At 35.3% G+C, this 17,830-nt stretch overlaps 1 protein-coding gene across 4 annotated transcripts in view; it reads right to left on the reverse strand.

The window, feature by feature from the left end:
• The window catches only part of LOC130439543 (receptor tyrosine-protein kinase erbB-4-like), a 142,474-nt gene that overhangs the window by 36,641 nt on the left and 88,003 nt on the right, over positions 1-17,830 (reverse strand). For all 4 annotated transcript variants that reach the window (XM_056772224.1, XM_056772223.1, XM_056772221.1 and 1 more), the window contains exons 4-12: positions 7,367-7,501; positions 7,041-7,106; positions 5,389-5,507; positions 4,590-4,731; positions 4,384-4,497; positions 3,307-3,433; positions 2,383-2,456; positions 1,749-1,839; positions 157-356 (exon numbers count right to left, since the gene is read on the reverse strand). In XM_056772224.1, coding sequence (XP_056628202.1) covers positions 157-356; positions 1,749-1,839; positions 2,383-2,456; positions 3,307-3,433; positions 4,384-4,497; positions 4,590-4,731; positions 5,389-5,507; positions 7,041-7,106; positions 7,367-7,501 — 1,068 coding nt within the window. The remainder of the gene's footprint in view (positions 1-156; positions 357-1,748; positions 1,840-2,382; positions 2,457-3,306; positions 3,434-4,383; positions 4,498-4,589; positions 4,732-5,388; positions 5,508-7,040; positions 7,107-7,366; positions 7,502-17,830) is intronic.

Here is a 17,830-nt window from a genome sequence, read left to right on the forward strand (position 1 = left end):
GCTATGAAAAATAGATGGAATCTTTTCAAGCCAATTCATCGCCGTAAGATGCCAGGATTTTTATGCTCGCTTCAAACATGATATCTTATTCAGAGCAAATCACAGTCAGTGAACAGATGGAGTCCCAGACGAGAGGTTTGATTGAAAGATACTCACTGCACTCTCTGGGGTCTCTGTTGTTTTTGATCAGGACTCGCTGGGTGCTGGTGCGGAACAGACCGGTCCAGTTTACCGTGTTGTAGAAGCACAGCTGACTGTTGTTGGTGATGTAAACATTACCAGCGCTGATTTCTTTCAAAGACTGAAACTGGAGTGAAGAGATCCAGCGCTGTTTCAGGATCAGTAGAGAAATACCACTGAGAAAACACGTGGAGTAAGTCAATAAGTCAAAAGGATGAAATTCCTGTTTGGTTTCCGCCACAATACAAATGACGCATGATAAAATAGTTTGCGGTTTAGTCAAATTATAACAATGCTACAGGCACTATTTAAAGCCCGTTAGCCTCAGGGAACAAGCATCATTTTACTCGGATCTAATATGAAACGAGGGAATTATTAAAAGTAGTTAATGAGAACATTTATGAATGCATTAGCAAAGGAATATTTCAATCATTTAGAGTTTGAGTGAATCTGTGAAAAGATTCATCTCAAAAATGGACTAGAAAAGTAGGCTTGGGAATACCATACGAATGTCCCAAGCCCTCTATAAGGACAAATGAGCTGTTTAATACTTTTAATGCAATAGTTCAGCTGTGGGTTCTGGATGTTATGAATAGAAAAACTATATAGATATTGTCACTAATTCACACTTTCGCTATAGATATTATGACTAATTCATCCACATACAATACATACACCATCTATGAATATAAATGAGATAATATTTTTCTGTGTACTATCCATATTCATTTTGTATATTTTAAAACATACACACGCATGCATATATTTAAGAAAAACATTTAATAGACGTTTATACTGCACATATATAAATTCAATTATTAAATATATGATAAATATATAATATATATAATATAATAATAAATATAAATAAATCACAATATTTCCAAAATATACATTTTGGTCAAAGATGAAAAAGGGTTTAAAGCATAAAATCAATTTACATTTTCCCCTGATTTACAAAAGACGCCCACTAAAATATCATTCAGTGTAATAATCTTGTCAGGCATATTTACAACAAAAATCTATTTATGACATATTAAATAAAAAAATTGCCATCATCCTAGGTAAGAATTTTGTATTCATTAAAATCACAATAAAATGTTACATGCTCCCTTATTCTTTTATATATTTGAATATGTACAAGTCAGAATAAACATGTTTGAATTTGTACATAACTATTGTGTTACACTTAATGACAATGTAACATTATTTCACCAAAACTTTGACATTTGATTCTCCAAAAATTTTGTTGAAACCATAGAGTAGACATTTAACTTACATGTAATGTGCATTCTATGGACTTTTCAATGGATTTTTTTTTGCCGGGGACATCTTCCCGTCTTTGACCAATGTATAACTGTGTGTTTTGTATACTTTTATAAATACAAAATTAACATGCATCAAGAATCGATGTTTGTGTTTACAGAAAGTATGTTTGTGTACTGTGTGAGTAGTCGTGATTAACCATTTGACAGCCCTAGTTAATTTAAACCAACTGTTTACCCAACGGTGGAAACACTTCAGCGTTATTTTACAGTGTTAATGTAAAATACGTCTGTGAATCTTACCTATAAAGAGACCGCCCTCCAATCGTGGCAAGGTTTGAGAAAACACCAAGATCCGTCATGTTTTCCGGCCAAGACTGGATGTTCAAGAACCCTAATAAAATAAACAATAACAGTTTGTTGCTATAATAGCCGACACCAGGTCAGTACTGTAATATTTCACAGCCAATCTGAGAATCCATTACATTAAAATCAAAGTATGTAACGGGAAACAATTGCGCTAATTAAAAGAGCCAATTTCATTACCACTGAGCGTGATTCTTGCGACGCATTGTTTTAATTAACAATTTGGTTTTCTCAGCGAAAATATGTGTTCTAAAGGTTCACCAAAAGAACATCCATCAAGCTTTTTATTGCGTGAGTTTTTATTATGAATATGTTACTTTGCTGCTACACTCCATTAGCTATTTGGCACAATCATAAGACCACGTTTGAAGTGACAAAAGGCTTTTAAAGCAGTCATAGCTCATTCCTTCGAGGCTTTATAAACAAATAAGTACTGCATACTGTACAAAGAACATTCCTCTACTAAAAGGATAAACGTTGTTGTGTAAAGAAATAAAGCAAGTTAATGGTTTTGCACAAGGTTAGGCGAGTTTAATGGGTTGTCGTGTGATGAATGGAGATTGTCGCTCACCTGTGATTTCTCTAACGGTGCGGAATACATTTAGCCGATCGGGGTCCAGAGCTCCGATACCGTGAAACATATCTCTGTTATAAAACAAAGCGAGAAGTCATACACAGATTGCAAAATTCAAATACATTTATTTGTTTATTCCCGCATGTGAATGCGGCACAGATAGGATTTGAAAATGTCAGATTCAATGGGTTTTTCTCTGTTCACGCTGTCTGGCTAAATGAAAACAGATCTCTCACATGTGCGGGAAATGGCCACATTTAACCGTGGCGTGAACTTAAAGTCCCTATACGATCCACAGACTCTCAGACGGATATAGTAAGCTGACCTATTTTTATGTGATAGTAAATGAATGTATTCTTTATATTTTAATAACATATTGTTCATTAAAAGAATAACAGAATTCATTTTGACCCTTCATTAACAAAACATCCATGTGTGTTTAGAAGATGTAAAACATATCAAAATATTTTATTTATTTATTTATGCCATATCGACTATAATTCGTTGTTAAACTCAGATTTGGTTTCACCACTATAATTCCAACAAAAACTAAGCAAATAAAGATATTTATACACAATAAAATGAAATAAAATATATATAGAATGCAGAATAATATAGAGACATAAGAACTACTTCAGTGATAACTACATGATGCTTTTACTTTTTTCATTGCAACTACATGAGAAAAAATGAAAAAAGATTTTACTTTAAAAGATTAAGGGAAATAATTTCAGTTTACAAAATTTCTCTTCAACAAAAGAAAGAAATCTACAGTAAAAATATAAATATATTACATTCAAATGTTCATTTTGGGATGAATTTAATGACTGCTAAATTAAACTATTCCTTAAAAACATTTCTGAGATCATATCACATATGAATAATAATATCAATATATCAAGTGAAGAGAGTTGGACTCACCCTTTGATGCCTGTGATGAGGAAGATGAGGTTGCCGTTGATCTTGGTACAGTTGACAAACTTCTCGATGTTGCTGGAATCCACAGTTTGAGCCGTTTGAAGACTGCCGGTGCCTATCCCATCACACACTGAACACCACAAACACACATGTTATTAAAGACAGAATTACAGCTTGAATATGTTTGCAAATATTCCGAAAGACTGTCTGACGTGTATATGTCAATTGACAAATGAGCTGAAACATTGTTATGATCTCATTCCACTCAAAAGAGGAAGAGTGATTTAAAACCGAGTCAGTTTCCCTTTCAATTTTCAGCCTAATTATCATCAAATGTGAGTCATATGAAGATCGACTGATATGACCCAGTTTGGTGTCTGGGCCAATTCTCATTTCTGCTTGTTTTGCGAGCATCCCTCATTAATCTTTCTTCTATTTAAACCAACAAACTTCCATAATGATCGTCACAGAAGCATAATTACATTTATGAATTCTGCTATTATATACATATGAACATTACTGCTTTACGAGTAGGCTATACATGAAGTACATAATCCATGGCTTTGCAAACGGGTCATCAAGGTCATAGATTCGAATTCCAGGAAATGTACAGCATGATTGCATTTAAAGCACTTTTGGATAAATGTAAATCCCAGGGCGGTTTATGCTGGTTTCATGAAGGCGCATTGCTGGTGTAGCAATATAGATGGTGAAACCAGCATCCTTTAACCTGGTTACTACGCCCTACAGGCAAAACAGAGTCCAAAAATAACACACAAGCGTCCCCATCCAGTCCCAAGTTGGGTTCAGGTGCGGACAAAATACAACACACGCAGAAGAAATAAAACAGATGTCCACAGTCTGATATTGAAGCTGCACTTTAATAATGAAAAGACTTTGTTCTTTAAAAAATAAGTTTTAATATCAAATTTTCTCTATTTCCTTTGCACCATACCAGCATCCGCATACTGTATGGTAGTGACCAGCTGTGTTCCATGGACATCAATAGAAACTTGAATATGACTCATTGATGCCTTCAAGGCAAAGCGTGTATCTAACAATTTTCGTAACATTGCTAACCTTTCGGACAGATGTCTGTGCATGGGATGCACATCTTGACGTGATTCTCCTCAACTTCCATTTTGTTGCTCGGACAGGCTCGAACGCACGAGCTGTGATCCACCACAAAGTTATCTGTGTTATCAGACAACAGAGTGTATATTAGTTCATTAAAAAATAATATAAAAGCAAAGTTAACATCTCACGAAATGACCGGCGTCACTTACGTGGACATTTCTTGACGCAGAAAGCTCCGTACGTGTATTTGGCTTTGGGATTGAGCTCAAGCTGGAAGGTTGTTGGATTGTAGACGAACGGTTGGGGACATTGCGTCACACAGGCCCCGCTGTCATTGAAGTTCGTACAAGCCTGACAACAAGAATGTTAGAAATTTTCAGTCCTGAGACCTCATCCACTGCCATAGAAAAAAATATTGTATTTTTTGTTCTGTTGAACACATTTTGAGATATTTGACGTATTTAGGAAAACAAGGGTTCTTGGGCACCTTCCATTTAATTCTTCCCACTATGGTTGTCAATGATATCTCGTAACGGAAAATTACTAACATTCATCCAAATGTCTGTCAAATTTATACATGTATGAAATTACACAAAATTGAGTAAATGATGATAGAATTTTCATTTTTGGATCAACTATCCCTTTAATATTATTGTTGTTGTATTTAAGGTAGTCTTGGTGCATCTCTTTTGCTATCGTAGAAGAACGATGGCAGATGTTGCCATTGTTTTCATTCAGGCTGCTTCTTTATTCAAGTTAAACTGAATGAGTGCCAAAATATCATCAAGAATGCACACTGGAAATATACGGCAAGCGTTCTCTCCTCTCTTGTTAAAACAAATAAGGCCATTTATTTTACTTCCTTCACAGTCCATAATTACATGGTTAGTTGCATTTTATTGTTTGCATTTAGCATTATTTTGTCCAGACCAGCGGACTATTTCTGGGTCATGAACCACCCTGAACACAATGTGCTTAAAATGAAACACGAAAGAAGAATTGACGTACAAAGCAGTCTGTGTCTTTGGGTCCGTAGCAGCCGCCAGCACACTCGCGATGACAACAGTTACTGACGTACGGCCCGAAACATCGCCCGTCACACTGTTCTGCACATACCGTCTTTGTTACTGTAATTTAATAAATACAGAATACAAGAAAGAGAAAACGTATAGATAAGACACTAAGATACATGTGTATTAACATTTTGTAAACAGTATGCATGATCAACGCATGCTCTTTTAAATACTACAGATTGATATTAGGGTAAAAATAGCATTTTTATACCCGAAAAATGTGTCAAGTTAGGTTCTGTGATTAAAAACAGACACTATCAGGTACATCGATCCTATCTACACACTGCACGAGATGGTAGTCTATTACTTTGAAGTCCTTTACACAGTACAAGATGTCTTGTGCAGTTAAAGTCCATCACTACAATACTCGAGAGGACATCATTCTCTCTCGCTCTCGTTCTCTCCTGTTTTTGCATTTTTTCTATAATAACCACCCTCGCTATGAGCCGCATCACCAGCAGGTCAGAGAAAGAAAGATATCCTGATACAGACATCCCTCCCATCAGCTAATGAGCAAACCTACAGAACCAGCCCACAGGCTACTGACAAAACCAGACTGCAGACTTTTCCCTTTTATTAGAAAGACTGTCAAAACTGAACATTCAGAACTGCATGGCTATGATGAAACTAAAAGAGCCTGCATCAAACATTTGACTCTTCTGGAGTTTAAATCACATTTCAATAATGTCTCAAATTGTGCTCAGTAAGAGATTTTAATATGAGCTAAACACCACATTCTTCCAAGACACAACAATCCCAGTTATGCTACTGCATGTTAACAATCTGGCTTGTTTCTGGTTTGAACGTTTTTTAAATATATAATAATATTTTTGTCAACACAACACATACATACTGTATACACAACACATAAATATCAACACAGCACAGGCATATACACAACACATACATACATATACACAACATATATGTATACACAACACAACACATACGTAAACACAACACATACGTATACACAACACAACACATACTGTAGGTATACACAACACAACACATACTGTACGTATACAAAACACAACACGTATGTATACACAACAAGTACTGTACACAACACAACACGACACATACGTATACATGACACATACATATACACAACAAATACATATACACAACACATAAACACAACACATTCACACAACACATTCACAAAACATACATAAACACAACACATACACAACCCAACACTTTTTAATATTAAAAGTGTTTTTTAAAGGGCAAAAGCCACTTGGATTTTCTACCCTAAAAGGTCCTAAAAGTATATAGTTTGAAATGAGATAAATCCTTTTTTCAAAAATCATGTTGTTTATTGTGCATTCCAATTAATATCAATCAAATTGCAGTTGGTTTGTTTTGATTTATAAAAACTCAAAATAAAAAATACAGCTAACTAACACAATAAAACCCAATAAAAACATGATTTTATTGAAAATAAAAGTTATCTCATTTTAAAACCGATCTCTTATAGGTACTCTCTATATTAATATAGTTGAGTTATATAGCAATACACATCTATAGATAATATAAAGCAGTGGAATAACTACAAGAATTAGTTTAGCATTCAAGCCTCACAGCTTTGGCATTGGTCCTCCTGGTGACCCCAACAACGTCCATTACAAGATCTATGACACCTTCTACCTGTGGAAGGAACGCAGAATTTTAGTGCTTTATAAAATAACAATGCAATCAAAACATTTATTTTAAATGTATCCGCTACGATCATTTAACAGTAACCGATGATGTAACCATTGTACAGCAGTATTATTCCATGCACCTCATCTCTCTAGATTCATAAACATAGATTCAAAAAATAAATTCAATTATTTGTAATATAATTCATCAGGAGTAAAATAAAGCAACTACATCCATCAAGGTATTTTGTGTGAACAGGTACTAACATGTGTTTCCACTGTTGTTGGAAGGAACCACCAGGAGTTCAGAACGTGGGTTCTTGATGATGTCATGCCAGTGGATGGTGTCAGCGTGGCACAAGAACCTGTTCTGATCCACATACACGCCCCCATTCAAGATTTCTGTCAGAAAACAATCAGTTTGTTAGGTCAACGATCATACGGCATTTCTGCTTGTCTTTGTCTCAGGGCTCTTATTTTAAAATATAGTCACTTCCTGTTTTCTCCTCATTTCCTGTTCCACCTCTTGTTCTCTTTTGTTGCCTTCAGGTGGAGTTAGAAATATCATGATTTTGAGTCTTGAGCACTTGATCAGCAAAGCAAAGTTGGACTGCTGAATTAGAAATTCTAGATAATACACGATTTTAGAGTTGTGATGGTATGGGCTGTGTGAATTTTTACATGCTGGCTTTAACAACTAAATTTGACTCAACTCAACGTTTTAATTTGACACCAATGTGTACTTGCTGGGAAAAAAATAAAAAATCCCATTCTTTTGTGATTGGGCATTTTATAGCCATATAAATGAATTATTTATAAAGGCAACAGGAAAACCTTTTTTGCTAAATTCTCTCTACATCCGTGTATTTTCCGACTTGAAAAATGACATAATAACGAATGCATGACTCCCAGATGCAATTTAAGGAATGAGGACTGTACTTTTTCAGATTTGTATCTTCTTATTTAATGTAGGTTGAACAGTTTTGTTAATGGTTTTAAGGCTTGTTTTTACATAGCAGGACACTTTAATGGAACAATATCCAGATTTCAAAAATACCAACACGATATCAAATTAAGAGAGAAACATTGCGGAGAAACTGTGTGTGATTACAAATACGAAAGTTACAGTAGTAAATACAGTCGAGCAGAGCTATTACATCAGAACATGTTTATATTGATGTACTGAAGTATGTATCAAAAGTATCACTCCAAAAGCCTTCTCCATCTTTTATATGGTTAAACCATCACTTTGTCTTTAATGAACATTTGCCAGTTACACGGGCCAGACAGTTCAATCCTCTGTGTGGTTTATGATTAAGAATAGATTTTTGCATCCCTGATTGGCATTTGTAAATGACAAGGTTTTATCAAGATCAGCCTGTCTGTCTCTCTCCAGTGCCAAACTCCTGTCTGAGAGTGTGAAAGCCAGTATCAGACACCTGGCATGGTTGGCTGGTTGTATTGTGCCACGATTCCCAAACACAATGAATGAGTCTGGAAGAAAATACGACTAGATACATATCCAAACACACACACGCAAACAAGCTCTATAATGATTTTCGTCTTTATACTCTTGGTTTAACCAGTTCCTTGGGTGTATTTCAACAGATAATCGGCCATGTCTAATGCCTCCTAAATACTTACAACTTACAGTATATACTAATATAATTAAGTATGATAAACTGAATACTGTCCAGCCTTGATGTTTTTAAATCAGCCCTAAGATGCATTTCTAATAGAGATGCAACCTTACTAAATTTCTCCACCGATAGCCGATTTTTCAGAATGATATCTGCCAATGCCGATTCTGAAGATTAAAGTAATATTTCCTTCAAAAATGTTATTAATTCATAAAATGAATATTGAGATTGAACATCAAACTGGTGATGTTTTTTAACATTTTCGATATCGAGAGCACAAATTCTTGCATTCCGTTGCGGATAGTGTGAAAATGTGCTTTTATCGAACAATTCCGATTATTTGCCGATATATCGGTGCATCTACAATTTCTATTGCCCGAAGTCAAAAGAGATATTGTGCTCTTTAGAAGACTTGATTTCCTCCTTCAAAGTGTTTTTGACTTTTGAGTCTGCTAGGAGAAAATTAAGACTAATTAAAAATAGCTTGCCAGTCCCCAACCTTAGTTTAATATTTAGACTTAATATAGTATATTTTAAAATCCCCATCACTACATTTAGACATTTGGCAGACGCTTTTATCCAAAGCGACATACATTGCTTTAACCTATACATTTTACATAGGTTTTTGCAATCCCCTGGGATCGAACCCATGACCTTACGTTGTTAACGCATTGCTCTTTCCACTAAGCTACAGGAAAGCTATGATGTTCACTAACTATGAGATACAGTAAAACTGATATATTATTAAAAAAATATTATTAATAGGCAGTCTATAAGAATGAATGTTTGCTATTCAGTATTCAAACTTTGACCTTGTTTATTGCAAATGTCCGTAATACAAGAGAAATGCATCTTTAGTTACTTCTCGAAAACCTGAAAATATTTTTCGTAGAAATTCAAACGGCTCAGAGTGAATTCACAGTCTGAATCTTCAATTCTTGGAAACCCAAACAAAAGCTCGGCTAAAAGCAACATAAAAAGAGCAAAAGCAGACCGTTCCCCTGACAATAAAAACTGAATTAAAGGACACTCGCATCTCCAGTGGAGTGTCAACAGAAGGTGGCCCGAGCTTATGAATGCTACATCAATCTGAAATTCTGTATTAAATATCAGGTCTAAAATATACACGAATAACACAGTGTTAGTCAGCATAGATTCAAACTTTTAAACAGATTTTAAGTGCATTAAATGTCTCAAAACTATCATACATGTTTATATGAAAAGTGCCCGAAACAAACATATATTCATACCCAAAAGGAGCACTCCCTTTTTCCGATTAATGCAGCTGAAAATATCCTCCTTTAGCTAAAAGATGGAAATTTATCACTACATGAAACTGTGAAAGAAATGCCAGTGTTTTCCATTAGTTTGTTTGACAGCGGTGAAGAGATTGTTTTGCATGACAAATGCGAGCGCGCAGACTGCGTGGGGGAAGACCTCCTCATGGATAACCGTAATTGTGTTGAAGGCATCTGATTCAATTTCAGCCGTCTTAAATGTTATTATTTTACAGTGAATCGCTGTGACAAATATGATGCATTGTCCCCATAACAGAAATAATATGCAAGGCAGCGGAAAAATAAATAAATAACAGCTGTTAAAACTTTGTGAAAGATTATTGCTTTGTTTGGTTCTGGATCTCAAATTTGTGAGCTCTTGTTGGCATCAAAACATGCGCATCTGCTCTTTAGAGGAAGACAGTCAAGTAGATCTTATGTGGCCAGGGCTCAAAAAAGTTTAGGGGAAAGTTTGATGAGCAGGATATTAAATCCGTAATTTTTGTGCCTTTTTGGGCAACAGTACATGAAATGGAAATGTTGGTACTACCCTTACATAAACAATGTTTGGAAATGTATTATGGCAATACTATATTATTATATTTTATAATATTATGTAGAATTATGTAATAATAGTATGTAATACATACATATATTTTTTTATACAACGAAATTCATTAAATAAATCAAATAATTAAATACAAATATTTATATATTTTTTTAATGTATCGTGGTATTTTTTTTCCGTATTACAACTATTTAAATGTATCCAATAACTGAAATTAGTTCAAACTAAAATGTTTATTCCAGAGTGCACTCTAGAAAGGGTGTCAAAATTATTTAGTTATGCTATTATGATTTTTGTCCAAGATTGTTCCTGCAAGAACAGTCTAGTCTGTACAACCGGTTAAAGGAAATGAAATCATCATGTTTACCCCGTCTTGTCATTTCAAACCTGTATGACTTTCTTTCCTCTGCAGAACACTAAAGAAAGTATTTTGAAAAATGTCGGTAACAGAACAGCACAGTCCTCCGTTCACTTATATTTCAACCAATGCAAATGAATGGGGGCTGTTAACAACATTCTTCGAAATATCTTCTTTTGTTTCCTGTGGAAGAAAGTAAGTCATACATGGTCAAAATGACAAAAGGGCTGGGAAATGATGACAGATTTTAAATTTTGAACTTGAATTTGTACTTCTTTAAGTAACTCATTCCTTGTGGGGCTCGAACCAGCAACGTTCCGATTATAATTGTTGCTGGTGGAGTTACTTTGCAGTTCCTTATCATATTTTCAGACTATCAACAGAGTCCAAAATGGCCGCTGAAAGAGACCAATCTCTGAAAAATGAGAGATGTTTGGAGTCACTCTATTTATATAAAATAAATGCTAATGTAATTTCCCCCTCCGTCTCGCGCTCGCTTAGTGCCATTTCCACTAATATCCTCTTCAGAGTAGCATCACGTTCCACAGCCCTCGATGGCTGCCGAGCTCCATCATTCAGCCGGCCGTCCGCATTCCCGACTCGTCTCATTATAAAGCCGCACGGGGAGGGGAGCTTGGCTTGTGGTGATAGCACAGAGCCCAGAAATCACACCCAGCAGCACAACAACAGCAGGGTCTCATGAGGACGGGCTGGTACGGTTGGTCGAGCGGCGATATGGCCGTCACCACACACAGTCTATGCTAACAGAACCCTGCGAGATACAAATAGCAGGTGCATCTTGCATTTCTTTCCTGTTCTTGGGTAAAGGTAGATTTAAAGATTAAAGATTTTATCGCAGGAGGTGGTGTGTTTGAAATCACTCTCTTAAAATTCATGGAAGTGTCATGGAGAATACACAGAATACAAGACAATTATGTTTGCCTTTTACCGTAGAATATGAAATATTGACACTGTTGCTCTCCAGTGATGTTAGAAGGAATAGTTCAACCAAAAAAAACTTTCACTTCAAAATCTTCTTTTGGTTCTGCCGAAGAAATAAAGTCATACAGGTTTGAATTGACAAAAGGGTGAGTAAATGATGACATCATCAAACTTTTGGGTTGTCAAAAAAGTTGAAAGTTGTCTTTTGACTGTTAGCATTAAGTCAGCATTAATTTTAGAGAAAAAATCTTACCCATTCAGATAGAAAGGGTTGGCTTATTTGTAAATGGTGTTCAGAGGTTTATTTGCCATTTTTGCATAAATGTAGCCTTGTCGGTGAAATCGGGTCTTTACATAGAAATAAGTCTGGCATAACTGATAGCCAAAATATTTTATGACATTGAGATATTAAAAATATACATATATTAACATTATAAAACAACTGTATAAACAATTATAAATAATTCAGCTAGTTAGTTCAGTACAAAATTTACAGATTTTTACAGGATTTGCAGAATAACTTATACTTGTCGATGCTTGTGGAAAAAAAATATAAAGAGATATTGAGATTATTAAAAACATAATACAATAATACTAATGATTCAAGGAATTCCTGGTGATTGTGGGTGTCTAGCTTACAGTATTTATTTCCTTAAAGTTATTATGATACAGAAGAGCATTTGTCGTCTTCAGCATATCCTGACAAACATCTGAGTGAAATGCCTTCTGAGATGTAGGGCGGGGCTTTATTTCATCCATCGAGAACTAGCTTGATCGTCGGAAGTTGGCTGTCGCTAACAAAATCGATGCAGATTTGAATGTCAGTTTTCAGTCAGTCAGTCATTGAAGCCCCATCCTTGCACCGTTCCTCATGACATCAAGTGATTTCAACCCCAGTAGTTCTTGCTTTTCTACTAACCCTAACCCTACTGTTATTCATATATATTAACATAATAAATTATATTTCTCATTCTAATTAAGAATGTCTTTATTCCAATGCTTTCTATGAAATGGACAATAAACACATTGAGGGCCAGCCATGAGGGAGTCTGAGACCATCAGATTTACATTCATTATAAGAGGAATAATTTACAACCATTCATTACTAAACCAAACAAAAGTGACCTTAACATGACTCAAGTACGGCCAAAAATTCATTAATGGAGTCAACACAACTGCAATCCGTCAATTATTCCCTTGATAATACTGTACATTTGACTGGTGAAAAAATGACTATTTTGTACTGTAGTGTACAGGGGCAAGAAGTTAAATATCTCCTGTAAAAGCAGACCTTTGTGTCATGCATAAGCTTTAAAAGAACAACGGAGACCACAGAGAGAAAAACACCCAGAATGCAATTTGCCACCAGTATTGAGTCGGGAGATCTCTTTATATCCCCACCGCAGGAAGTCCTCAGAGGATTGTCTTAATCACATTCTGCTGCAATGAACAGCCATTGTTTTTTCCGGATTCCGACGCAAACCAATTATTACCCACAATGCACTCCTCCTGTCCCCCTTTGTTCTTGACTGATGGTTGAAATAACAGAATTTGCAGACATAATTTCATATTCAGGAAGTAATATTATAACAATAGCTTTGGAAATAAAATCAAAGAACTTATAAATATATTGTTTTATGTTGAGTAGTGACAGCTTCGGATAGATAATATATGTGCGTGCCTTTTTTCAGCCATGCACTGTATAGCTATGCCAAGACAGCTACTAAAGACACAAATGGAAACAGTTTATTGTCATGTTCAGATTTTAACATCTTTAATGTACTTTCTTGTTTTTCCCTATTTGCGTATTTGCTTGTTGAGTGATAGAATAGTTGTAAAGGAAGTCTTATATAAAGCACAGCTATCAAATTCATCTGTTTAGTAAATTATTTACTATTAACTGTTAGTTTTTCATCCCTACAAGTTTTTATTTCCTTTCTCATCTATATTAATTTTTTGTTATGTTAATACCAAATCTTTTTGAGCAAAATTGTGGCAGGAAATCATTTTATTTATATCTGAAACTCGCAAAGCGCCAAAATGATGAAAAGGTTTTTTTGTGCATTGATTTTAAATAATTGTGCTTAAACATCATCATACAACATCACAACATTTATTTCTGTCCAGTTGCATCATTTCAAGCCGTGATCTTGTATTGATGATGGGAAAGTCACTCGAAGTTGACTTCGGTATTCTTCAGCACATCAGTTGGGTTGAGGTCAGGACTCTGGGGGTCAATTCACATCGTCTTAGTTTTTGTTTTCTTTGTCAGATGCAGGTCAATAATTCATCAATTCTGAAATACAGTATGTATTTTCCACAACCAGGGAAAATGTCTACATTTTATTCAAGAGATGCGACTCTACACAAAACATCAGTCAAGGTTAAAGAATAATTGTGAGATGAAACAAATAAAAAAATAATGACGATCAATCGTAACTGTTTAAGTCTGCTAATTTAAATGAATACGGTTGCAACTTCTTGGTGACCAGTGTTGAAAATTAAGCGATATTTTTCATCACTTCATCTAGACAGCATAACACACGACAGTGGCACTGCATTCATGTGCCTTGAAAACATGAGAAACTCAACAAACCTGAGAGGCTCTCGAGTGTATAAGTACAAACAGTGTGTCCTCAAATCTGAAAAGCTTCAAAACATGTCTGCGAGACGGTTTTGTAAAGATATGAACAATAACATGGACCCGGCTGGATCAAACCTGGTCATCCAATCAGATACAACCTTGGGTTCACGGACAGTACGGACAGCAGATCAGAAGCAAGAAAATGATCATTAAGTAGCGGCCAAGGCTATGTGCCGGAGAACGCAGAACAGGACAGACCAGCCCGGGAGCCTCTGCGGGGGTGAGCGAAAGTACGCTTCACATCAAGGCTATCGAATTAATACACAACTGCTGGGAGTCTGAACAGCCATACATATGAGGATGCAAACGGCGAGGTTAGAAGGATGTTTGTGTAGCATAATGAATAAATTAGTTGCCGCAAAGTTGTGGATTCAGCAAACGTGGCGCAGAACTTGACAGAGGGCTTTGGGGAACAAACTGTACAGGATTCAAACAAAATGTAAAAAATAACACGGCACCACAGTAACTGAATTCATGTTTCGTGAAAATAATATAAAATGTTTGCATACCTTTTTTTCAAAGATGATTGAAGACAATATGTCCGGATGGATTGTTGATGAGGATTTTTTTTGTTTAAGGGTGGCAATTGTATGATTGTATGACGTCAAAAAAAGTTCTGTTTGAGAATTTTTGTTTAAATTAAACATATAATATTTCAAACATGTTTATTCAATATAGGTACATATAATAAACATATACATGAAGAGTTTATTTGCACAAACATTTTTGGTTTTATTGTATAAATAAGATTGTTCAATAAATAATAAAGTATTATGTTTTATTATGTATTTATTGTTTTTAGTGTGTATTGTGTTTTATAGTGTAAGTTAGCTTAATTTTTTGTTATTACTTAATCAAAACAACCTAACTAGACACTAGTTTGAATGCACAATTTGAAAAAATCTGTTTTTGCAAATTTACTCTTCATACATTTATTTATATTTATTGTGTATATATACATATTCTAAATATTATATATGTATATACCTTTACATAATATATGTCTGTGTGTGCTGTGCATATTAATATTGTATTTATACAAACATGCATACACATACATGTAAACAAATTAAGAATATATTAACATGTATTTATTTATATTAACCAATAATTTAAACTATAAACACGTTTTTTCATTATTTTTTTTCCATATATGAATGTACAGTATGTGTATGTTTTCATAAATACAAAATTAATATGCAGACGTAAACAGTACGCATACATACATTATGTGAACACACACTTTTATTCTGAATGCGTCTTAATCGTTTGACAGCCCTTATAGAAACTATATATTAACTACAGATATTAATTGTATTGCAATATAGGTATATTATCTACTGTCAACACTTTTCTTTTATGAGAATATCACAAACACATTGATTATTTAGCTATCCGGCATGACAATATTAATATAATTATAATATTTAGGACTGCAAGTGTTAATAAAAAGCTATTAATATGTGAGACATTACAGAGGTCGTCTGCAAGGACATACCCCCCAAAAAATCAACAAGGGATAGGAGGACCACAGAAAATAAGATTAAGCTCAATATTGTCTGGTAAGTTGCTTATGAAAGCTATTGATCATTCTGCAGAGATGTGAGGAGGATCCATGAGAGCCAGAACATGGAAACAGTGATGCTGTAATCAAAGCATCCATTCATCACCAGTGCAGAATATCTCAAGGGTCTGAGATGAAACTTTAATCTCTTACGACTCATATCCAAAATTGCACAATCGTGGCTAACGTTGCCTTAAGAATCACAACCAACAAAGCCGAGGGGATGGAAAAATGAAATAAAGTATGCGATTCAAAAACAGTGGCAAAAATTCAAGATACCTCAAAGCGAGAATTTGCTGTTTTCCAAGTAAGTCTTAGACTCTTCTGTTTTATTGTCTTACTGGAATAGGAGTTATGAAGTATATACTTGTGTTTTATGAGGGGTTGCGGGACCATTAAAAGTATGCAACTTTCTGCAACGCCGGGTTAGATGATGTCAAGGGCCATTTAGATGTTTAACAAAGTACAAATCCTTGTGGATTTTCTGATGCTGTGCATGCTCTCAAGTATAACAAAAGTTTGACTAATGGTTCTGTTTCAGATTTCTCACTGATATACTGGTGTTAAACAGTTTTTATAACAAACCCCACAAAACAAGCAAGAAACTTCAGAATTCTTCACCACTATGGCATCACTTTACGGAACGGCAAAAATAATGTCGGGAAAACCTACAGCCTTACCTTCAAAACTACATGAGGAAATATTAGAAAAACACTTTAAGTTTGTTATTGTGTTACAAAATTGAAAAGCTTAAGTGAGATTTTTGTGACATGTCAACTATAACTCAAGGCCAATGGTCTCTTACTTCTGTTGTCCTTATATTTCTTTTGTCACAGTAAAATAATCTTTCTTGTGACAGTGAAATTGGCGTGCATACTCTAAAACCACCGAGCACCCCTAACCTTGCACCCGCTCAGAAGATGCCGCATCGCAATCGAAGAAAGCAACATTACTCTGCGCATCCCCTTTGTGTGGAATACGCCATGTTGTTTCTACAGTAGCCTGAAACGGACAAACCGCTCTACAGAGTGTGTTTCGTAAATACATTATTTCTTTCAGCAAAGAAGCGCAAAAAAAACGTCACAACATCTTACTCCCATGTCAGCCATCGTAATGCTTCGAAAGGGAGGGTTGGAGTGAGCCGTTGGTTGCAATTAACAACCTCATCACATCCGTAAATTATTCCAAAGACAAATGTTTGTCCTAAAGCTACATAAAGCCTCTCTATCGCCACCTCTGTTTGAAACATGCAATTGCAGGTAACTTTGAATACGTATCTTTATGTGTGATGAAGTCATATTATAAAAGTGTGATGACAAATAGATTGACACTTTATGTTTAACAAATTGATGTTAATTCAGTAAATTTGGTTGTTAAAAGTACTGTAAGTATCCAAACAACATGTGCACAGACCGCAATCGAGAAGCTACAAGCGCTTCTAATACTAGGAAACGCAATCCTTGGTTTCAATTCAATCAACCATTGAAGTGGCAAAACTTTATTTATGATTCATCTAACTTGGTTATGCGAGATGCCTGCTGGTGGCTGTCTCAACTTCCTGTTCATCACCTGCTGTCCCCTGTACCACGTGCCGGACTCCTCTGGGCCTCCATGAGTCATCACCAGCCATTAACACGCCTCTGGCTGTTTTCCTCTGAGGCACCGCAGACTTCCTGGTATTTTTTACTCCTTTATCTGTTTTCGCTTCCCTCCATATCTTTTATACATCCCAGCAGGG

Source organism: Triplophysa dalaica, chromosome 2 (assembly GCF_015846415.1).
Source record: "Triplophysa dalaica isolate WHDGS20190420 chromosome 2, ASM1584641v1, whole genome shotgun sequence".
Taxonomy (NCBI): domain Eukaryota; kingdom Metazoa; phylum Chordata; class Actinopteri; order Cypriniformes; family Nemacheilidae; genus Triplophysa; species Triplophysa dalaica.